Genomic DNA, 20,729 nt, shown 5'->3' with positions numbered 1-20,729 from the left:
ATAGCTCACCTAATCTTCAAAGGTCACTGTGGGATCTTCAATGTCCACCAACTAATGCCGGGAGAAGGGATGCCCTGTTTAACGTCCATTGGAGGTACCACACACACATGGATTCCTCTCCCTGTCTGTGAGAAACCAGTGTTTATAAAACTCGGTCGGGATTCAAATGAGTCCACGTTAAACAGCTGAGAGGCGAGTGTACATACCTCTAGGCCATCCTACCAGCCCATGGAGAGGTGGTGTACTTGGGTTCAATGTCCGATCCAACTCTCAACTTGGATGGGCGCTTTACAGATCGAGGTTGTGTATCATTGAGTGAATTCTCCCTCATATGGACATTAAGCCAGATGTCCACCCCACTAACAGCAGTTGGTGCACATCAACAAACCCGTCTTGTGAAGAGTCGGCAAGGTATGGCAAACATTCTGTACAAAACTCCCCAAATCAATAAAGGAGTGATTGAGGGAATCAGCAGCTTTTAAACTTGCACATCCAATACAAACAGCAGAGCTTCACTCAAATGAGGTCCACAGGAATAGCTAACACCTGTGGAGAGAAAGGCTACCGAAAAGCAGTTTTTCACTGAAAGGGCACTCGGTGGAGCACATACCTCCACCCCGATTCAGATCTTCACCAAAATCTAATTTGTTCTTATTACACACAGTGTTCACCCAGTGTCATCCGAATCCATCCACAACTTTGAGATATCCTGCACACAAAGACGGGTGAAAACATAACCTCCTCCGTCCACCTTATCGGTGTACGTCCACTCAAATCTCCACTTTACGAAAGACCGAGATGGTGATGTTAGCAAATGGGACACCTGGCTTAACGTCCATCTGACGGACGGCAAGCTGTGTGATGCTCGGTCCTGCTTATGAAGCACCAATCTGGCAGTTTGTAGATTCACTGAGAATCAAACCCAAGACGAGACAGCTCAGATGTAAGTGATCTACCTCTGCATTAGCCCAATTAATCTATTACATATTTAAAATGTTTTGTTAATTTTACAATAATTTTAACAAAATGATATACATATTAATGCATTAGCAAAGTTTGATTTTATTCTCCATACAAAATATGTAGTCTGCACAGAGATGGGCAGGTCTGTAACACTGTCGTCACAACTACCCAATGCAGGAGCAACGAGAAAGAGCAGAGATTGCAGACCCTGGCCAGGACTTGTGTTGTGTGGTACTTGGGTGGTAGTGGTGGTGTGTCGACGATGCAAATGTGAAAGATTAAATTATGACATTAATGAACCTGCTCATGTCACAATAGTATATAATCAAGGGACGTGCTCACGTTCCAATGCAAAGTAATCAAGACGTTTGTGTAGAGAGACAGACAGACAGACAAAGAAACCCAAATACAATACTCTCTGGAAAGATAAATATGGTTCCTTTATTACCTCCACCACTGAAGGTGAAGGAGGTTATGGTTCACCCCTTTCTGTCTGTCTGCAGGATATCTCAAAGTTGTGTACAGATTTGGATGAATGAAATTTTGTGGACAGGTTGGGTGTGTGACGAGAAATAATTTATTCCATTTTAGTGAAGATCCGAATCTGATAAATTTTGAAAGTGATTCTTCACCATTGAGAGAGAAGGCCAAAAATGATATGCAGCATGATATTTCAAAAATGTATTGGGCCCAATATGTTCTCATGGATCAGGCACTGCGTGGCGGAGGTATGCGCTCTACCGAGTGCCCTAGTTTAATGCAGAAGTGAAGAAGAATATACACAGAACAAGTAAGGAAGTGAAACATATTTATTTTTCCAGAAAAAAAACATCAGAACTTCAACTTCTGGAAGAACCACTTATTCTTTCCAGTCTTGTACCTGCAAGAAACAAAATGTATTTTCAATGTGCAATTGTCCACGAGTTAAAAAGTACAAATTACAGCTTTGCTTCATGTATGCATTGTCGGGCAAGCCAGTCTCACAAACCTCTCCTCAAACTTCAGCTTCGCTTCCCATCTTGCTTTGCGCTTCAGGGTGGGATCACGAAACACATCCTTGTTCACCACTGCCTTGTCCAACGGAATATCCACAGAGTAGCTGCATACAACAACGCAAGCTTAATGTCGACTGCAACTCCTTCCAAATCGACCTGACATGCCAGGAACAAGTGCGTGCTTTAACAATCTTTGGAAATGTTTGGTGTTGAGAAATCACCGCAAAAACCCGCACCTACAAATACACTTTATTCACGCCAAATGTATTCAAACAAACCATAAACTATATTAAACCAAAAAGCCTTCAAAAACCTAAGATCAAGCACCTGGTTTTTATGATAATAAGCAACTTAAGATGTAATCAATTGCTTTCTCTTTATCAGTTTATGTACAATTTTTTAAAAAGATAAAATAATTAAACAATAGAGGCAGAATGTCTGAGAACAAGCTCGCTGTATCTCCATGGAAATACAGCTTCAGCAGTTCTCCAAATACTATTGCAAGCTTTAGGAACAGAGACGGCTGGAGAGGAAGAAGAGCCGCTCTAAGCTGGAGATAAGCTTGCTCAGTGAGGAGCTCAATCTCTCCTCCTCACTTACAAACACAGATCTCAAATAAAATAATAAAAATAAAAATCATTAATGTCAAATAAACATCTGATTTTTAATTTAAAAAAAAATGAAACATTCGATCTGATTGAATGAACAACACAAACTTTCAGAATGGATGAAACTTTTCTGGATTTCGCATCACAATTGATTTTGGATCCGAAAAGACGAGCTACTTTTATTTGATAACACCATTACCTTCATTCCCATTCATTACAAAAAAAAAAAAATCATAATAATAAAATTAAAATTACTGCCCCCACCCTGAAACGAGAACGGCACTCGGGAGAGCGCGTACCTCCACCAGGTTGAACGGTTTACGCTGTGTATCCCACCGATAGGCCAGATGTGGATCCGTGCGCGAACCAAAATCTAATCGGCCTGTTCTTGTCAACCAACCAACTCATCCACCAAGTTTCGCCCGAATCAGATCTCAAAAAATTGTGGATGGATTCGGTGGACAGGTTGGGTGTGTGACAAGGAAGAATTGATTCGATTTTGGTGAAGATCTGAATCTGGAAAGAGAATTTGTTTTAATTTTGAAAGGGATTCTTCACCATTGAGAGCCCAGGCCGAAAACGATGAGTATATTTCAAAAATTTATTGAGCCAGATATGTTCTGCTGGATTAGGCATTCCATGGCAGAGATATGTACTTTCACAAGTGCCCTTTTAGTTTGAATATGGAAAGGCACACAACGACTACCGATTCAACCGAACGTGCATCTTACCGAGTGGGCATCAGATGGTTGAAATTGTACACTTTCACAAACGTCTTGACTTTGGATCTCTTGGCTATCCTTTTCTTACTCATACGGACGGTCACCTTGCGAGGATAGCGTTCAATGCCGGCGACGAGTGCATGTCCGTAAGGACGCTCAGAAGAACCTTCATCTTGGTTCTGCAAATATCACACCAATGAGAGATACATGTGAATATAAAATACACAGAAAAACAGACACACATATACGTATACACACACACACACACACACACACACACACACACACACACACACACACACACACACACACACACACACACACACACACACACACACACACACACACACACACACACACACGTATACAGTGGGGAGAACAAGTATTTGATACACTGCCGATTTTGCAGGTTTTCCCACTTACAAAGTGGGACATAGAGGTCTGTAATTTTTATCATAGGTACACTTCAACTGTGAAAGACGGAATCTAAAAAAAAATCCTGAAAAATCATCGTATGATTTTTAAATAATTAATTTGCATTTTATTTCATGAAATAAGTATTGGATACATCAGAAAAACAGAACTTAATATTTGGTACAGAAACCTTTGTTTGCAATTACAGAGATCAGACGTTTCCTGTAGTTCTTAACCAGGTTTGCACAGACTGCAGCAGGGATTTTGGCCCAATCCTCCATATCCTTCAGGTTTCAGCTCCCTCCAAATATTTTCTCTTGGGTTCAGGTCTGGAGACTGGCGAGGCCACTCCAGGACCTTGAGATGCTTCTTACTGAGCCACTCCTTAGTTGCCCTGGCTGTGTGTTTTGGGTCGTTGTCATGCTGGAAGACCCAGCCACGCCCCATCTTCAATGCTCTTGTTGAGGGAAAGAGGTTGTTGGCCAAGATCTCGCGATACATGGCCCCATCCATCTTCCCCTCCATACGGTGGAGTCGTCCTGTCCCCTTTGCAGAAAAACATCCCCAAAGAATTATGTTTCCACCTCCATGCTTCACGGTTGGAATGGTGTTCTTGGGGTTGTACTCATCCTTCTTCTTCCTCCAAACACGGCGAGTGGAGTTTAAACCAAAAATCTCTATTTTGGTCTCATCAGACCACATGACCTTCTCCCATTCCTCCTCTGGATCATCCAGATGGTCATTGGCAAACTTCAGACAGGCCTGGACATGCGCTAGCTTGAGCAGAGGGACCTTGCGTGCGCTGCAGGATTTTAAACCATGACGGTGTAGTGTGTTACTTATTGTTTTCTTTGATACTGTGGTTCCAGCCCTCTTCAGGTCATTGACCAGGTCCTGCCGTGTAGTTCTGGGCTGATCCCTCACCTTTCTCATGATCATTGAGGTTCCACGAGGTGAGATCTTGCATGGAGCCCCAGACCGAGGGAGATTGACTGTTATGTTGAACTTCTTCCATTTTCTAATAATTGCGCCAACAGTTGTTGCCTTCTCACCAAGCTGCTTGCCTATTGTCCTGGAGCCCATCCCAGCCTTGTGCAAGTCTACAAATTTGTCCCTGATGTCCTCAGCCAGCTCTCTGGTCTTGCCCATTGTGGAGAGGTTGGAGTTTGATTGAGTGTGGACAGCTGTCATTTATGCAGACGAGTTCAAACAGGTGCAGTTAATACAGGTAATGAGTGGAGAATGGGAGGGCTTCTTAAAGACAAAACTAACAGGTCTGTGAGAGCCAGAATTCTTACTGGTTGGTGGGTGATCAAATACTTATTTCATGCAATAAAATGCAAATTAATTATTTAAAAATCATACAATGTGATTTTCAGGATTTTTGTTTTAGATTCTGTCTTTCACAGTTGAAGTGTACCTATGATAAAAATTACAGACCTCTACGTGCTTTGTAAGTGGGAAAACCTGCAAAATCGGCAGTGTATCAAATACTTGTTCTCCCCACTGTAGATTGTTTGCTTGCTTCTGGGGTCACAAGAGAAATACTAGTGGTCGGCAGGGGGAGGGGAGGAGCATGTTATTCTCTTTATGATTAGCAATACAAGGAATTTACAAGAAATTAATGCGCAGGAGGAGGCCATTTGACCCATCATGCCCAAGCCACACCAATACCGGATTTTAATCAATCTGTTAATACCCCTTCCCTTCGTGTGCAGCCTTTTGGTTTCCACACTGGTACTCATTTCACCGGCCTCAGAAGGATGACAGACCGAGTCAACCCCCTGGTGTTAATTCAGCAGTAAACGTGGCTTGAACTCAGGACCCAAGGATCCCAACCACCCTAACCGCTAAGCCAACACCAGGTTTTAAATATCATAGCAGAGTAGCTGCCCGACAACGTGCAACACCACATTCTTTCGACACATCCCTTTATTTGGGAGGTGTGCAGGCAACATTTGCCACTTTTTCGGTTAAATGCTGATAATTGTATTAAAAAGACGATTTGAATGAGATTTAATGCTGGCAGATTAAAGTCCCCAATTAGTAGAAATGAGTCATTGAAAACACACATAGAGCAGGTGCGTGAAAGGCCTCGCTCACATTCATACATCATTTTGAAAGTCCTGTATTGCAACTGAACATTCGCACCATAAATAGTTTTGCTTAAATATCCTAAAAGAGTTTGTAGTTATTTTATTTTGGTACAACGCCACCCAGGTTGTGTCAAACCATTCAAAGCAAGCCCCTTACCATGCCTGGGTGCCTTTGAGCTAGATACGTACCGGACACAGGCACCAAAACTACTACTGGAAATGTCAAGGGTTTAAAAATTCAATTTGCCTGTTGAGGTATTCAAGCAGTACGTAAATTAAATGTGTAAACACAAAGTATAGTAAGTAGTCTCATTAAAATCAACTTCTTTAATGGCCCGATTATTCCCTCCTCCTATTAGGGTAGGTCCAGAGCAAACTTTTGGCCAAAGTCATCCTGGAAAGGGCTGACCAGGCCCGACTGCTCAACCAGTGTTAGATATTATGAAATTTGTTCAGGATGCCGGCAATTGCTAGCCTACTCTTTGTGAAAAACACCGTGAGATCTTTAATGTCCAAGGACCAGTACTGGCAGACCGGTCCTCCAGCTCCATCCATCCATTGGGACCATACTCTGTGCAGAGCGTTGGTGCTGCTTAAGCAGTCTCCTTGGTTATTGGGCACAATCCTGGACGGGTCGCCACTCCGACAGGATACCAGCAAGCTGCCACTCATTTTGCCGACCTCGGAAGAGGTCAACCCCACCTGGTATTAATTAAACAGCAGAGTGGGATTTGAACTCAAGATCCTAGGATCCCAAGCCCACCACCCTAACCATTAAGGCAACACCAGGCATGTCCTAATGGATGGCACATTTGAACTGAGGCCAGACAACTCAGTGATGATTATACGTGCCTCCAAGCTAACCTCACCCCTCTCAGCAACACCCCCCTCATAAAAATACAAACACAGTGGAACCTCTTTTATCCAGACATCCCAATAATGGAAGACTAATTACACAGGAGGGGTGGGGGGGGAGGGAAATCACAGCAATAAATAAATCATTTAAATAAGAGGCAGAACATCTGAGGCAAAGCTCACTGTATCTTTGCATGGAAATACAGCTTCAGCAGTTCTCCACATAATATTGCAAACCTGAGAAATAGATGGCTGGAGAGGAAGAGCAGCTGCTCAAACCTGGAGAAGCTTGCTCATTGAGGAGCTATATCTACCCCTCACTTCGCAATTCAAATCTCAAACAAAATAGTTTAAATTAAATCGCAACACGACTTATTTAATATCTAATAAACGTCTAATGTTGAATTTTTAAAAAATAATAATAAAAATGCAACATTCGATCTGGTTAAAGTGTTAAACAAACAGCACAAACTTTTGGAATGGATGTAACTTTTCCAGATTTCGCATCAAAATGTATTTTGGAGCCAAAAAGATGATGAACGATGTTTCGCAGATAACACCTTTACCTACACAGTCCCTTTTCATTAAACAAAGTTAAAATTCCTTTTCATCTGTACACTGTATTTCACTCCATGCCATTCGAGCCAACTTCCCATCATGTAATGGACAGACGATGACTGTTTCTAAACCCAACTCACCCCACACATTATTTTATCGACATCGATTACCGATTATGAGTTTTACCATTTAATATGGTCACGGATTACATTTGTTTTTCCAAAGGAATGGACAGTTTAAAAATAAAAAATATATATAAAGAAGTGAGATTGGTAACAAGGCAGGGTCTTTCGTTCAGAGAGCAGTAAATGTATCGACGGTCTCCTTGGAAAGGTAGTGCGAGCAGAAACAAGACAAGTATAAACAGATATTGGATCGGTACGTAGAAGCATTGGAGATAGGTCACACAGACATCAGCAGGACTGGTAGGTAGTTTAGGTATGGCTACACGATTTATTACAAGCAACTTAAAATGAAATCATTTTACTTTCTCTTCATCCATTTACATAAGATTACAAAAAAAATAAAAAAAAAAAGGAAAAGGATTTAAACAAGAGGGGCAGAATGTCTGAGAACAAGCTCGCTGTATCTCTGCATGGAAATACAGCTTCAGCAGTTCTCCAAATACTATTGCAAGCTTTAGGAACAGAGACGGCTGGAGAGGAAGAAGAGCCACTCTAAGCTGGAGAGAAGCTTGCTCAGTGAGGAGCTCGACCTCTCCCCCTCACTGACAAACTCAGATCTCAAATAAAATAATCAAGATTAAAAAAATCATTAATTTCTAATTAACCATCAGATTAATACATATATTAATAAATAAATAAAAAATGCAACATTCGATCGGATTGAATGAACACAAACTTTCAGAATGGGTTAATCATTTCTGGATTTCGCATCACAATCGATTTTGGATCCGAAAAGACGAGCTACTTTTCTTCGATAACACCTTTACCTTCAGTCCATTTCATTAAAAAAATAATTATGACGATAAAGAAAAAAAAGGTAAAAATCACTCCCCTAAACTAGAACGGCACTCAGGAGAGCGTGTACCTCCACCAGGTTGAACGGTTTACGTTGTGTATCCCACCGATAGGCCAGATGTGGATCCGTACGTGAACCAAAATCTAATCGGCCTGTTCTGGTCATACACCCAACTCATCCACAAAGCTTTGTCTGAATACGTCCACGCCTGTTTGAGATATTGTACTACGTATTGTTTTTAGCCCCATCAATTGCGAATAATCACTTCAAATAAATAAAAAATTCAGATCTTCACCAAAACTGTCCACAAAGTTTCATCCAAATTCATCAATAACGTTTTGAGATACCGTGCTCATAGAGACAGGCAGACAGGGGTGAAAACAGTCTTCCTCCACCTTCAGTGACAGAGGAAATCACACCATATGACCATTAAGGCGAGGAGAGGGTCTCACGAAAAGGTGAAAGTGCTGTTAGTGTTTCTTCATTGATCACCCTGGTGATGTCCCTCTGCCTGCCCTCCCTGAAGTCGAGAAACTAATAATAAACTAGAACGGGCACTCATAGAGCGCATACCTTCGCCGCCACTACTTTTTTTTTGTTCTTGGTATGAGTGTGGGGAACTGGTTTCATATGAATGGTCTTATGACACAAACCACATATCTATAATGTCATGACCCCCCCCCCCGACTTTCGAGGGCTACGGACTAAACAACAATCAACTCACGTTGTTTTGGCGAGTCTTCACTCGCAAGCTCAGTGAATACAACGTTTCAACAAGAGAAGGTAATCTCGTTTGATGCTGGTTTCATGCAAATCGAATAAGAATTGACTGAGTTATGCCGAAAACCGCATATTTTTCAAGGGCGTGACCCCACCCCCGACATTTTACCCCAACCGGTGACATGTGTTATGACGTCATTGTGTCAAGATTGGGCATTAAATTCTTAACATTTTGGTTCTGGGTTCATGTAAAGCGGACAAGAATTGACCGCGTTATGACAAATTCCGCATATTTTTCAAGGTCGTGACCCCCCTGACCTTTGACCCCTAACCGGTAACAAGAGTATGGGCGTCATTGTGACATGTTGCATATCACAAGATGAGGCGTTGAATTTTGAACATTTTGGCGTTGGTTGCATGCAAATTGAATAAAAATTGACCGTGTTATCGTAAAAAGACGATTTGACCTTTTCGTGACCTTGACCTTTGACCCGAACGATCCCAAAATCTAATCGAATGCTTCCTGGCTAATAACCAATCATCCCACCAAATTTCATGCAATTCCGTTTTAATACTTTTTGAGTTATACGAATCACAAGATTACAAATAAATAAATAAATAAATAAATAAATAAATAAATAAATACACGCCGACCAAAACATAACCTTTCGCAGAATGCGAAGGTAATCAATCCGGTGTTGAAGCAACACAGGCAGGATAGGCCAAACGACCTCATCCCGTGTTAAAGTTCTTAGTACTAGTGCGTGGCCATACAAGCAAAAAAAAAAAAAAAAAAAAAAACTAAAAAAAAAAAAAAAAAACTTTCAAACTGCGTGCCAGAAACAACCACACAGGCCTTCGCTTTCACGCGTCCATACGTGCGTGGCCTTACATGCAGAGAAGAGAAAAAAAAACTTTCAAACCGCGTGCCAGAAACAACCACACATGCAGTGCCTTTGCTCTCGCGTGTCTGTACGTGTGTGGCCGTATGTGCAAAAAAAAAAAATAAAGTTTCAAACAACTATACAGGCCGTTCCTTCGCTCTCGTAAACGACGACTGGATGCGCACAAGTGTTTATCTATAAATGCGCATAAGAAATCGAGACATTATTAGAATACAGCAAGTCATCACTATCTGGAAGTCTGTACGTTGAAACCCGTAATGGGGAACGCGCTCTAACTTGGCCACAACTTGTCCGATTAATTTCAAACCTTTTGAAAGGCAAACAGAGATTGCTGGAATTATAGATAGATAGATACTGTGGGTGCAAAACGCCAAGCAACGTGTCCTGCCATTGGTAACCAAGCGCCCATTCCCCATCGGCCACACCTACACAGCAAAGTGTCCTGTCATTGGTTGGTAAATAAATGGCCATAACTTGGGAACCACTTGTCCAATTCATATCAAACCTTGAAAAGGCACATCCTCAGGGCCCCAGAAATATACCTGGCAAGTTTCAATTAGATCGGACCAGTGGTTGTCGAGAAACAGCGGTCACACAAACACACCTGGAATTATAGATAGATATACATAAAATGCACTGACGTTTACAAACTGCAGACATGTTCATCCATAATACTCACCTGCGGTTCTTTTCGGTCCTCGACCATGATGGCTAAGGTGTGCCTGACGGCAGGGCTCGGTGTGATTGGGTTCGTTGCTGCACCCCTCAAAATGGATATTTACTTTGAACGGGTCAATCCAAACCCTTTGTCGCAGCCATTACCCCCAAATGTGAATCTAGTTGGTCCGTTAGTTCATCATTCTCTTAGCACTTACAACTGAAACCTTAATCTATATCCAGAATGTACATGCTCTTTCATGGAGACTGAGACAATGTAAAGGAAGGGTGCTCTTCAAAACGACGACGGTTGAAAAGTTCACGTGATCGATGACGGACGTCCAAATCCACGACTCACCTTCACAATGACTGCCTTGCGACCGGCATATCGTCCAGCAAGCACCAACACCACCTTTCCAGGCTTCAGGAACCTGCCCATAGTGCTGTACAAACACACAGACAAAGCCAAAGATTTCCCGGATAAGCTTCCAGTACGTTGAACAAAACACCAAATTGTTCGAGCAAATAGAAATTGCAGAATCAAAAAGCTTCCAGAATCGTGAAACATAATAAATTAACGTTTTACAAAAAGCACAAATTACTAAACATGACGATCATCAAGTCGGGCAGATTCCGACAATGTAGGCCGCAATCCGAACCCATCACAACTTCGCCAAACAGCCACGAACCGACGGGTTAACGCACAATAACCAAACATAAAATTTCCCCCAAAACAAGAAATCACTTGTTACACAAAATCATGCGTGAAAATTGCTTCCACATAACAGATGCAGCGAGATTCTACATCCAACCGACCACGTCAATGGCCGCGCGTCCTGAAAAAGGAAGTAAGCATCACGTGATCGTCATTTTGGTTTGTTTGTTTTTTTTCATTTTTATTGTTGACTTTGGGATTTTTAGGATTATCAATTCCTATACGTCACGCAACCTCATGATTAACTATGACATTGTTACATTGATTAGAATAAAACACCAGCCTTAATATGTGGGACTGCACCTATACACCGCCTTACAGGTATTGTCGATTACATCGCTGAAGGTTGACGTGTTTTTCATTTTTTTTTTTTCAATTTAATTGTTGACTCTGGGGTTTTTAGGATTCACAATTCCTATTGTGGTGAATTAACGTGAATCGAGGGACATGACGCGGGATCACATGTTGTGCGTCTCGCGTATAAGGGGAGGTCTCTGCGGCACGGGTGGATTGTCCCCGGGGCATTGCTATTGACATCGGCTGTCCACTTGATGCTCGTTAACTGAAGGTGCTCATTGACTGGTGAGAATGGAGATTATATCGAACTCCGTGCTTACGCGGATTTAGTCTGCAATGGTTAACTGCACATGTATACGTTACTGCTTATGTACTCCTAGCTGAACCTGTATTTCCTGGTGTGTCCACAGAAGCGGCTCCAATCAAATGGAATAAAGCCTAAACTCTGAAGGTTCATCTCTCGCTCTCATTTCACCTATACGTCACGCAACCTCATGATTAACTATAAAATTGTTACATTGATTAAAATAAAACATCAGCCTTAATAAATTGTACTGAACCTATACACCGCAAATCGGGAAAAGGTTGACGTGAGCTTCATTTTTTTTTTTTCAATTTTATTGTTGACTTTGGGATTTTTAGGATTATCAATTCCTATACGTCACGCAACCTCATGATTAACTATAACATTGTTACATTGATTAGAATAAAACACCAGCCTTAATAAATGGTACTGAACCTATACACCGCCTTACAGGTATTGTCGATAACATCGCTGAAGGTTGACGTGTTTTTCATTTTTTTTTTTCAATTTAATTGTTGACTCTGGGGTTTTTAGGATTCACAATTCCTATACGTCACGCAACCTCATGATTAACTATAAAATTGTTACATTGATTAAAATAAAACATCAGCCTTAATAAATTGTACTGAACCTATACACCGCAAATCGGGAAAAGGTTGACGTGAGCTTCATTTTTTTTTTTTTCAATTTTATTGTTGACTTTGGGATTTTTAGGATTATCAATTCCTATACGTCACGCAACCTCATGATTAACTATAACATTGTTACTGAAATGAGAGCGAGAGATGAACCTTCAGAGTTTAGGCTTTATTCCATTTGATTGGAGCCGCTTCTGTGGACACACCAGGAAATACAGGTTCAGCTAGGAGTACATAAGCAGAAACGTATACATGTGCAGTTAACCATTGCAGACTAAATCCGCGTAAGCACGGAGTTCGATATAATCTCCATTCTCACCAGTCAATGAGCACCTTCAGTTAACGAGCATCAAGTGGACAGCCGATGTCAATAGCAATGCCCCGGGGACAATCCACCCGTGCCGCAGAGACCTCCCCTTATACGCGAGACGCACAACATGTGATCCCGCGTCATGTCCCTTGATTCACGTTAATTCACCACAGTTACATTGATTAGAATAAAACACCAGCCTTAATAAATGGTACTGAACCTATACACCGCCTTACAGGTATTGTCGATAACATCGCTGAAGGTTGACGTGTTTTTCATTTTTTTTTTTCAATTTAATTGTTGACTCTGGGGTTTTTAGGATTCACAATTCTTATACGTCACGCAACCTCATGATTAACTATAAAATTGTTACATTGATTAAAATAAAACACCAGTCTTAATAAATGGTACTGCACCTATACACCGCCTTACAGGTATTGTCGATAGCATCGCCGAAGGTTGCCGTGAGCTTCATTTTTTTTTTCAATTTTATTGTTGACTCTGGGGTTTTGAGAGTTAACAATTCCTATACGTCACGCAACCTCATGATTAACTATAAAATTGTTACATTGATTAGAATAAAACACCAGCCTTAATAAATGGTACTGCACATATACACCGCCTTTCAGGTATTGTCGATGACATCGCTGAAGGTTGACGTGTTTTTCATTTTGGGTTTTTTTTCAATTTTATTGTTAACTCCGGGGTTTTTAGGATTCACAATTCCTATACGCCACGCAACCTTATGATTAACTATAAAATTGTTACATTGATTAAAATAAAACACCGGACTTAATAAATGGTACTGAACCTATACACCGCCTTACAGGTATTGTCGATTACATCGCTGAAGGTGGATGTGTTTTTTCATTTTTTTTTTTTTTCAATTTTATCGTTGACTCTGGGGTTTTTAGGATTCACAATTCCTATACGTCACGTAACCTCATGATTAACTATAAAATTGTTACATTGATTAAAATAAAACACCGGACTTAATAAGTGGTACTGCACCTATACACCGCCTTACAGGTATTGTCGATTACATCGCTAAAGGTCGACGAGTCCAAACAGCAAGAGTGTGAAAAGTTCCGTTTTATTATTATTATTATTATTTTTGTTATTATTATTATTGTTGTTTTGGTGGTGAGGTTGACATCTGGGGTATTAAAAATACCAAATTAGCGGTTTTCACCTTGTGGCTGAGTGTTAGGCGGTCAGATTGGTCCTCCATCGTCTGCTGTTAGACCAGTAGGCCGTGTTACGTTCTACTGAGAAGTGAAATTTCGTGACAGAAATTTACTTTTGGATGAAAGTCGGCTGTATAGTGTATTATTACCAGTTGTTCACAATGGTATAACTCTTCAAGCCCATAACCCGCACGAAGGGGTGAAAAAAGGGGTTGAAAAGTCAGCGATTTCGTCACGAGCTGTGTCAGGCGGTGGCCAAACTCATTGGGCGTGAGAACCAATCAGAGGACGCCACACGGGTCACGTGATGGCTCTCCAGTCGGAGAAGCTTGCGTGAGGAGGCAGTTCAAGATGGCCGCGCCCATGGATAACATGTGGTGATCGGCCGAAAATATTTTCTTTTTCTTTTTTTTTCGACATTTTTCGCCGTTTACAAGACATCTAAGGAAAATTAAGTGCATCGTACATGTGAGGGCAGCCCCACGCACAGCGAAACTGAAAAAACTGTGGCACAAAATCTGGTCAAAAATCAAGAAAAGTGGGAAACTCTGGTGTAACGTGGACGTGGATTGCCCAGAAAGCGAATAGGCACGGCAACGTTTGGAAGATTGGGAATGTGAAGAGTTCCCCACTGATGGTGGGTATCACCTGTTGTGCTATAATGCGTTTTGCAACACAACAAATATCCAGAGGAAGATTGCCCATCATGGTAGTCGGAGTGCTGATGATGCCTCTGCCAGAGAAGTGCCCATTCCTGTGAGCCAGCCGACAAGAGACCGACCAAAGAGAACGGGGGTGATATCTCATGTTTTGCCGAAAGATAGATGGTTAATCTGCCACAAACCTCAACGATTTTTACAAGTCTCGTGGCAAGTCGCAACGCAGTCGGATGATGATGGCTGAAACTGAGGATGGAGGCAAATACCTCGAGGAATCTAGCCAAACTTTCATTGATGTGCAAGTATATAAAGACTACGGTTGATGTCAACGTGCTGTGATTTTACGTTCAGTTCGAAAAAAATCTCAAAACTTTCTTTCCAGGGCTCCTAAGGGCAGCTGCAGAATCCCTGAAACGTGAAGACATACTGCTACAAATCAGGGGATATGATTTAGTGGCCATTGAAGCACACTGTCATGAGAAGTGCCATTCAGAACTCACCACAGAGTATCAAAATCAACTGGTACGTGGTGAAGGCACAAGGTAAATGAACGTTTATCATCGGCATGAATGCATCTGAAGTCAGCCATTCTTCATACCTCTTCAGGTCGTGCTCCTTACACTTTCTCATTCATTTGAATTGAAGTGCAGTTCAAGTATTTTCAGAATAGATGTCATTCAGTGACATGTCAACAGTTTATAAAGCATCTTTGAATATTCATGAATGTGCCATTTCCTTCATTGAATGCAACAGTCTGTTTTTACATTTTCTTCCAGTGCTGACAAGCCGAACAAATTCGACAAAGTATTCAGTGCTTTCGCCGATGAGGTAATGGCGAATTTCATCACTGAAAAGAAACCGCGGACGCTAGCCTGGATGTTGGAGAAATTCAAACCTCACGCCGAAGCAGCTGGCCTCGCCTCGTAGAGCCAGAGGTACGTATATGTAACTGCTCATTCCTTCCCCTGCTCATTTGGAACACTAGTGCATGCCCGTAGGTGCGTGCCAGTAGGTGCGTGCCAGTATGTGCAGCTTCATTCCTTCGCTCTCGTAAACGACGACTGGATTGGGGCATTGTTTCAATTAGATCGGACCAACCGTATCATAAATGGCCATAACTTGGGAAACACCTGGGAAACATACTCAGCTCCCCAGCGTCAATTGTGACGTCATATCAAACGAAGAAGAAGAATTAACGCCCCTCTCTCTCACCTCCCATCTCTCGCCCTGCTCTCTCTCCCCCCTCTTGCCCCCCCTCTCTCCCCCCTAGTCTCGCCCCTCCTCTCTCGCCCCTCTCTCTGGCCCCCACTCTCGCCCCCTCTCTCCCGTCCCCTCTCTCGCCCCCTCCTCTCTCCCCTCTCTTGAATTGTGAAGCTCCCTCTCTCTCACCCCTTCTCTCTCTCCCCTCTCTCTCTCTCTCTCTCTCTCTCCCCTCTCTCGCTCCCTCTCTTGCCCCTCTCTCCCCCTATCTCCCCTCCTTTCTCCCCCCTCCTCCCTCCCCCCTCTTCTCTCACCCCTCTCTCTGTAAATGTATTCACAAATGTCTACCAAGCACAACAATTAATTCAACCCTTGGGAAAAAACAGCTTTCAAACCCTTGGGAAACATCTGTTTCCCTTGGGAAAATTCAAACCTTGGGATTAATTAATAATTTGAACAATTAATTCAAACCTTGGGAAAAAACAGTTTTCAAACCTTGGGAAACACTTGGGAAACAGCTGAAACGGATGAAGAACGATATCAAACCTTTTAAAGGCACCTACTCAGGTCCCCAGCGTCGATTGTGACATCATACCAAATGAAGAAGAAGAAGAATTGTGACGTCAATCGTGCAAAAATATATATATAAATAAATAAACATTAATTGTGACGTCATTCGTGACGTCATCGCACCGTGTCTTGTCATTGGTTGACAGATAAATGGCCGTAACTTGGGAACCTCTTGTCCGATTAATATCAAACCTTGAAAAGGCACGTACTCAGGTCCCCAGCGTCGATTGTGACATCATACCAAATGAAGAAGAAGAAGAATTGTGACGTCAATCGTGCAAAAAAAACCCATTAATTGTGACGTCTTTCGTGATGTCATAGCACCGTGTCTTGTCATTGGTTGGCAGACGTTATTGGTTGACAGACAATATATAGGTCGTTATTGGTTGACAGACATTGGTCATTGTATCACGTTATTCTTTTTATTACTGCCAATTATTGTGCTATTATTATTATTATTATTAATATGCAGTTATCATTATTCTGAGATATATCTTTGGGAAAAAATGGCATGATAAGGTGGAACGACACTTCAGCTGCGATATATACACCTTTCCAACACTGAAAAAAGCAATAAAATGGCGTAACTTAGGAACCGCTCGTCCGATTGACATCAAACCTCGAAAAGGCACATCTGCGGGGCCCCGGCAATATTCCTGGCAAGTTTCAATCAGATCGGACTGGCGGTCGTCGAGAAACGGCGGTCGCAGACAGACAGACAGACACACACACACATTGCTGGAATTATAGATAGATAATAAAGGACCATCCATCATTAATGCGTCTTAATGTTCTGTCAATCTGCGTTACAGATCCAGTCATCTCAAAGAAGCGATCGAGATCAAGTTTCCAAACGTTCACTTCAAGCAGCCCACACGTATGGCTGAAAGCTACCTTGTCTATGTAAGTGATTCCACTGCCAAGCCATTTATTCAGCCACTGTTGAGCCGTGTAACGCTGTCAGAAACTTCTCAGTCGGAAAGAGATTCCCCATGCTCACCGATCAAAGTGCCGGTCACGCTGGGTATGGACTTGCGCGAGATGTATCTGGTATGCATGAGCCTTCGATAGGAAATGAAAGGTGTGCCTCACTTGTTAGGGCAGTTGTGGCCTCTCACGGCCAGTGATATGACTTTAGAGACTGTGCAGTCCATGGTGCCCACAGCACTGCATAACACCATTGCGTGGCTGGTTGGTGCGTCCGAGGAGCCCACACTCGATTCGTTCGTGGATGAGCCACAGGAAACACACCTTCGCGTACTGTCTATTGCGCAGGATATAATTTACCTGAGTACAAAAGGACGGATTGCTACACCAAAACATTATTGTTTAGGTGTAGCACTGAAACGTATCACTGGATCGACTCGCGTGATTGACCTGCTCAATCGATTAGGACATTGTGCGTCGCGATTGTCGATTTCAGGCTTAGAGACCGCATTAGCGCAACGCCTTGTAAATCGAGGATGTATCGTGCCTGAAGGGTTTGTGAAACGTGTTCATGTGTCCATCCCCGCTGACAATATTGACTTCAATGAAGAAACAGCGAGCGGTGCGGACACAACACATCATACCAATATGATCATTATACAATCCAAAGCGCCTCCGAGAGAAACCTCAGCCGACAGAGAAACCTTAGCCGACAGATCAGCCATTAGCAAGCGCAAATACATCGTCGGGGGTCATTCGGTAGATGTTCTCCCGTATGTTAATAAACGATGCACAGATCCACCTCTTCCCGCGAATAAGGAGGATGCAGCTGATGCCACCGACAGAAGTGAACCTGAAACTGATCCCAATGAACCGGAAAGTAGTGTGGACTTGATAGACACCTTGTTCACAACACTAAAATCGGTGGACTCGAATGTAAATCTGCAGAAATCACCAACCAGAGCAGAAACTATTTATACAATATTGCGGCAGACGATAAAGATAGCTGATGAACTGGAAGTACCGACCGTCGTTAGCGTGTACGATATGGCCATCTATCAAAGGGTACAAGAAATCGGGTGGGCAGAGGCCGATAAGGAGAAAGACATTTATGAGAGGGTGGTGCCCAGGCTTGGGGAGTTCCATACCTGCATGGTGGTACTAGGCATCATTGGAGCGCGATTTGGCGACGCCAGACTGCGAGAGATATTGTCAGAGTCTGCAGTTGTAGCCGAAGGGTCAGTGAACGGTGTGCTGACGGGAAAGCACTACAACCGGGCACTGGCGGCCAACAAGGTGGTTCTGGAAGCGATGGGATGGCTATGGTTTGAAGCGTACCTTGAAAGCCTTGATAATGAACGCAGGGAGAGAGCAGCAAAGCTATTTGCAGATTTGACGATGCTCTTTCCTTCACCACTGTTCGTCCAGCAGTCTGCGTCGCAGGAGATAGTGGATACGTTGGTGCTTTACGAACAGTTCTGCTGAGCGGAGAGTGGCGAGTTGCCTATGTTTTGGTTTTGGTCATCGTACATATACCTGGTGAAATTGCTACTCCGGTTCATTCGCGCTACCCGTCAAGAGTGATTGGAACGGTCATCTGAAGTCACTTGAAGAAATTTGTCCCTGGTTTTGCGCATATGACCGTACCAATTATGCGCGATTCGCCCCCAGTTATTTGCGGGAGATGAGGGAATTGCCGAAGACGCATCCATTCACTCATGAGAGCCTGAGCAACGGCGGCTTCACCGTGCATCGCCAGAACCGGTATGCCTTTTCAGCCGTTGCTGTAGACCAAGCCCTGGAACAGACGATGAATCGGGACACAAATGTGGTTGGAGGTTTGATTGGACGAACCCTGAACCCCAACGCTATAAGAAGATGGCTGCTATCGAGGCCCGATTGTGCGGCGATGACCCGGATGGCGGAGAAATTGGCTGGTTGTGATGAGGAAGACAGACCTCGAAAGGACCTCTCCAAGACCAGGCATAAGAGGGACAAAGAATGTGTTGATAGTCTGCTCAACGATCTCCGAGATAGCTGTGAATCCTTTCACACATGTGGGGACGCAACTTATTAACATTTGCTCCGGCTCCGCCGCATCGTCCAAGGCAGATGAGGACGTGTTGTCCGCATACGAAAAGGGAAAGACTGCTCTCGACGCTCACAGACAACAAAGCATATTTGAGAAAATACCCAGACTCAACCTCCCGTCCTTCTCAAACAAGAAACGGCAGAAAAGGACGGACAAAAAAGGCGCAGAGATGAATGCCAGACAATTCTTCACGAGATACCTTCTACTGGCGAAACAGTTGGAACTAGATTTCCCGACACTTCTGGCCCATCCACTTGGGAGCATATCCTTCCCTTTGGCGACAAGTGATGGAGGGCTGGCTAAAACCAAAAAGTCAGAGACACTGAATTTCGTTGAGGAGAAGTGGCCCGTGGAAGACGCACTGATTGGACTCGGTTCCGCTATGATACTGGACACTATGGCCGTTCTACACAGTATTTCGAAGTCTGATCTTCCCGAAACGTGGGGTGAGTTCGCTGACATGGCGCTAAGGAGGACAACTCGCTCAGTACCAGCCACGCGGTACGATCGTCTCGATATCTTCTTCGACACCTATCCGGCGATGTCAATCAAGACACTGGAACATGAAAGGCGTAGAGGTGACGGCCAAAGAAACGGAATTGTGGAATTTCAACCTCAACTCAGAATAAGAAAAAACGCGTACGGAGACATAATGAACTCCAGTGAAGGTAAAAACAAACTGATCAATTTTTTGGTTCAGCAGTGGAGTCAGTCACTACTACTCAAGGAGTATAAAGAGGCGTATATCGGATTTGAGTCAAGTTGTACGAGTGTACATCGTGGTGGATTCGTTGACGAGCTGGCATGTAACCACGTCGAGGCGGACACGAGGGTTGTATTACACGCATACCACGCTGCCACAAGCCACAAAACGGTGGTGATCCGCAACCCCGATTCGGATGTGGCACTCATCACGTTGGCGAATCTCTCGTTTTTTCCTCGAAGCACCATCATATTTGAAACGGGCAAGGGATCAACAGCAAGGCTTCTCAATTTAACCGCCATCGAAAACGCTATGGGTTCCACCAAGGCCCGGTCTGTGTTGGGGTATCAAGTGTTCACTGGATGCGACACGACAAGTGCTTTCGTTGGCAAAGGCAAACGAAAAGGTGTGAAGCTCATGCTGCAAAACAGTGAGTTTCTACAGACATTCGCGCAAATTGGTGACAGTGTTACGGTTTCCTGTGAGGTGTTCGAAACGTTTGAGAAATTCGTCTGCAGTCTGTATGATGTGAATGAAGCACGCTATAGACTTTTCTGCACCAAAGCGCTGGGTGAGCAAAGGATTCCTCCTTGCCAAGACGCATTGGTGAAACATATCCTTCGCGTCAATTACCAAACATACCTCAACAAGCA

At 43.2% G+C, this 20,729-nt stretch overlaps 1 protein-coding gene and 1 long non-coding RNA gene across 8 annotated transcripts in view; one reads left to right on the top strand and one right to left on the bottom strand.

The window, feature by feature from the left end:
• Positions 1-1,758: 1,758 nt before the first annotated feature.
• On the bottom strand, positions 1,759-11,363 carry RPL27 (ribosomal protein L27). 2 transcript variants are annotated; one of them, XM_085851255.1, is made up of 5 exons: positions 11,291-11,363; positions 10,833-10,917; positions 3,298-3,467; positions 1,952-2,062; positions 1,759-1,843 (listed from the first exon to the last, which is right to left on the bottom strand). In XM_085851255.1, exons 2-5 carry the CDS (start codon positions 10,911-10,913, stop codon positions 1,795-1,797), a joined length of 411 nt encoding a protein of 136 aa, XP_085707381.1. In that variant the 5' UTR covers positions 10,914-10,917; positions 11,291-11,363; the 3' UTR covers positions 1,759-1,794. The 2 variants fall into 2 exon arrangements, with proteins under 2 accessions (XP_085707381.1, XP_085707382.1); XM_085851256.1 differs by having other exon boundaries at positions 11,227-11,321.
• Positions 11,364-12,766: 1,403 nt separating this feature from the next.
• Positions 12,767-20,729, top strand: part of LOC147013902 (uncharacterized) — a 12,576-nt gene continuing 4,613 nt past the window's right edge. Inside the window, exons 1-4 of one of the 6 annotated variants that reach the window (XR_015050561.1) lie at positions 12,767-12,976; positions 14,967-15,190; positions 15,361-15,519; positions 17,167-17,257. This is a non-coding gene — a long non-coding RNA (uncharacterized LOC147013902). Of the gene's footprint in view, positions 12,977-13,729; positions 13,824-13,901; positions 14,563-14,966; positions 15,191-15,360; positions 15,520-17,166; positions 17,258-20,729 lie in introns of those variants that run through there. The other 5 variants (XR_015050562.1, XR_015050564.1, XR_015050563.1 and 2 more) reach the window with 5 other exon arrangements.

This window comes from Eptatretus burgeri, chromosome 13 (genome assembly GCF_056783735.1).
Source record: "Eptatretus burgeri isolate ZD-2024b chromosome 13, Ebu_testis_v1, whole genome shotgun sequence".
NCBI lineage: Eukaryota > Metazoa > Chordata > Myxini > Myxiniformes > Myxinidae > Eptatretus > Eptatretus burgeri.
This window is presented reverse-complemented; position numbering and strand designations above follow the sequence as displayed.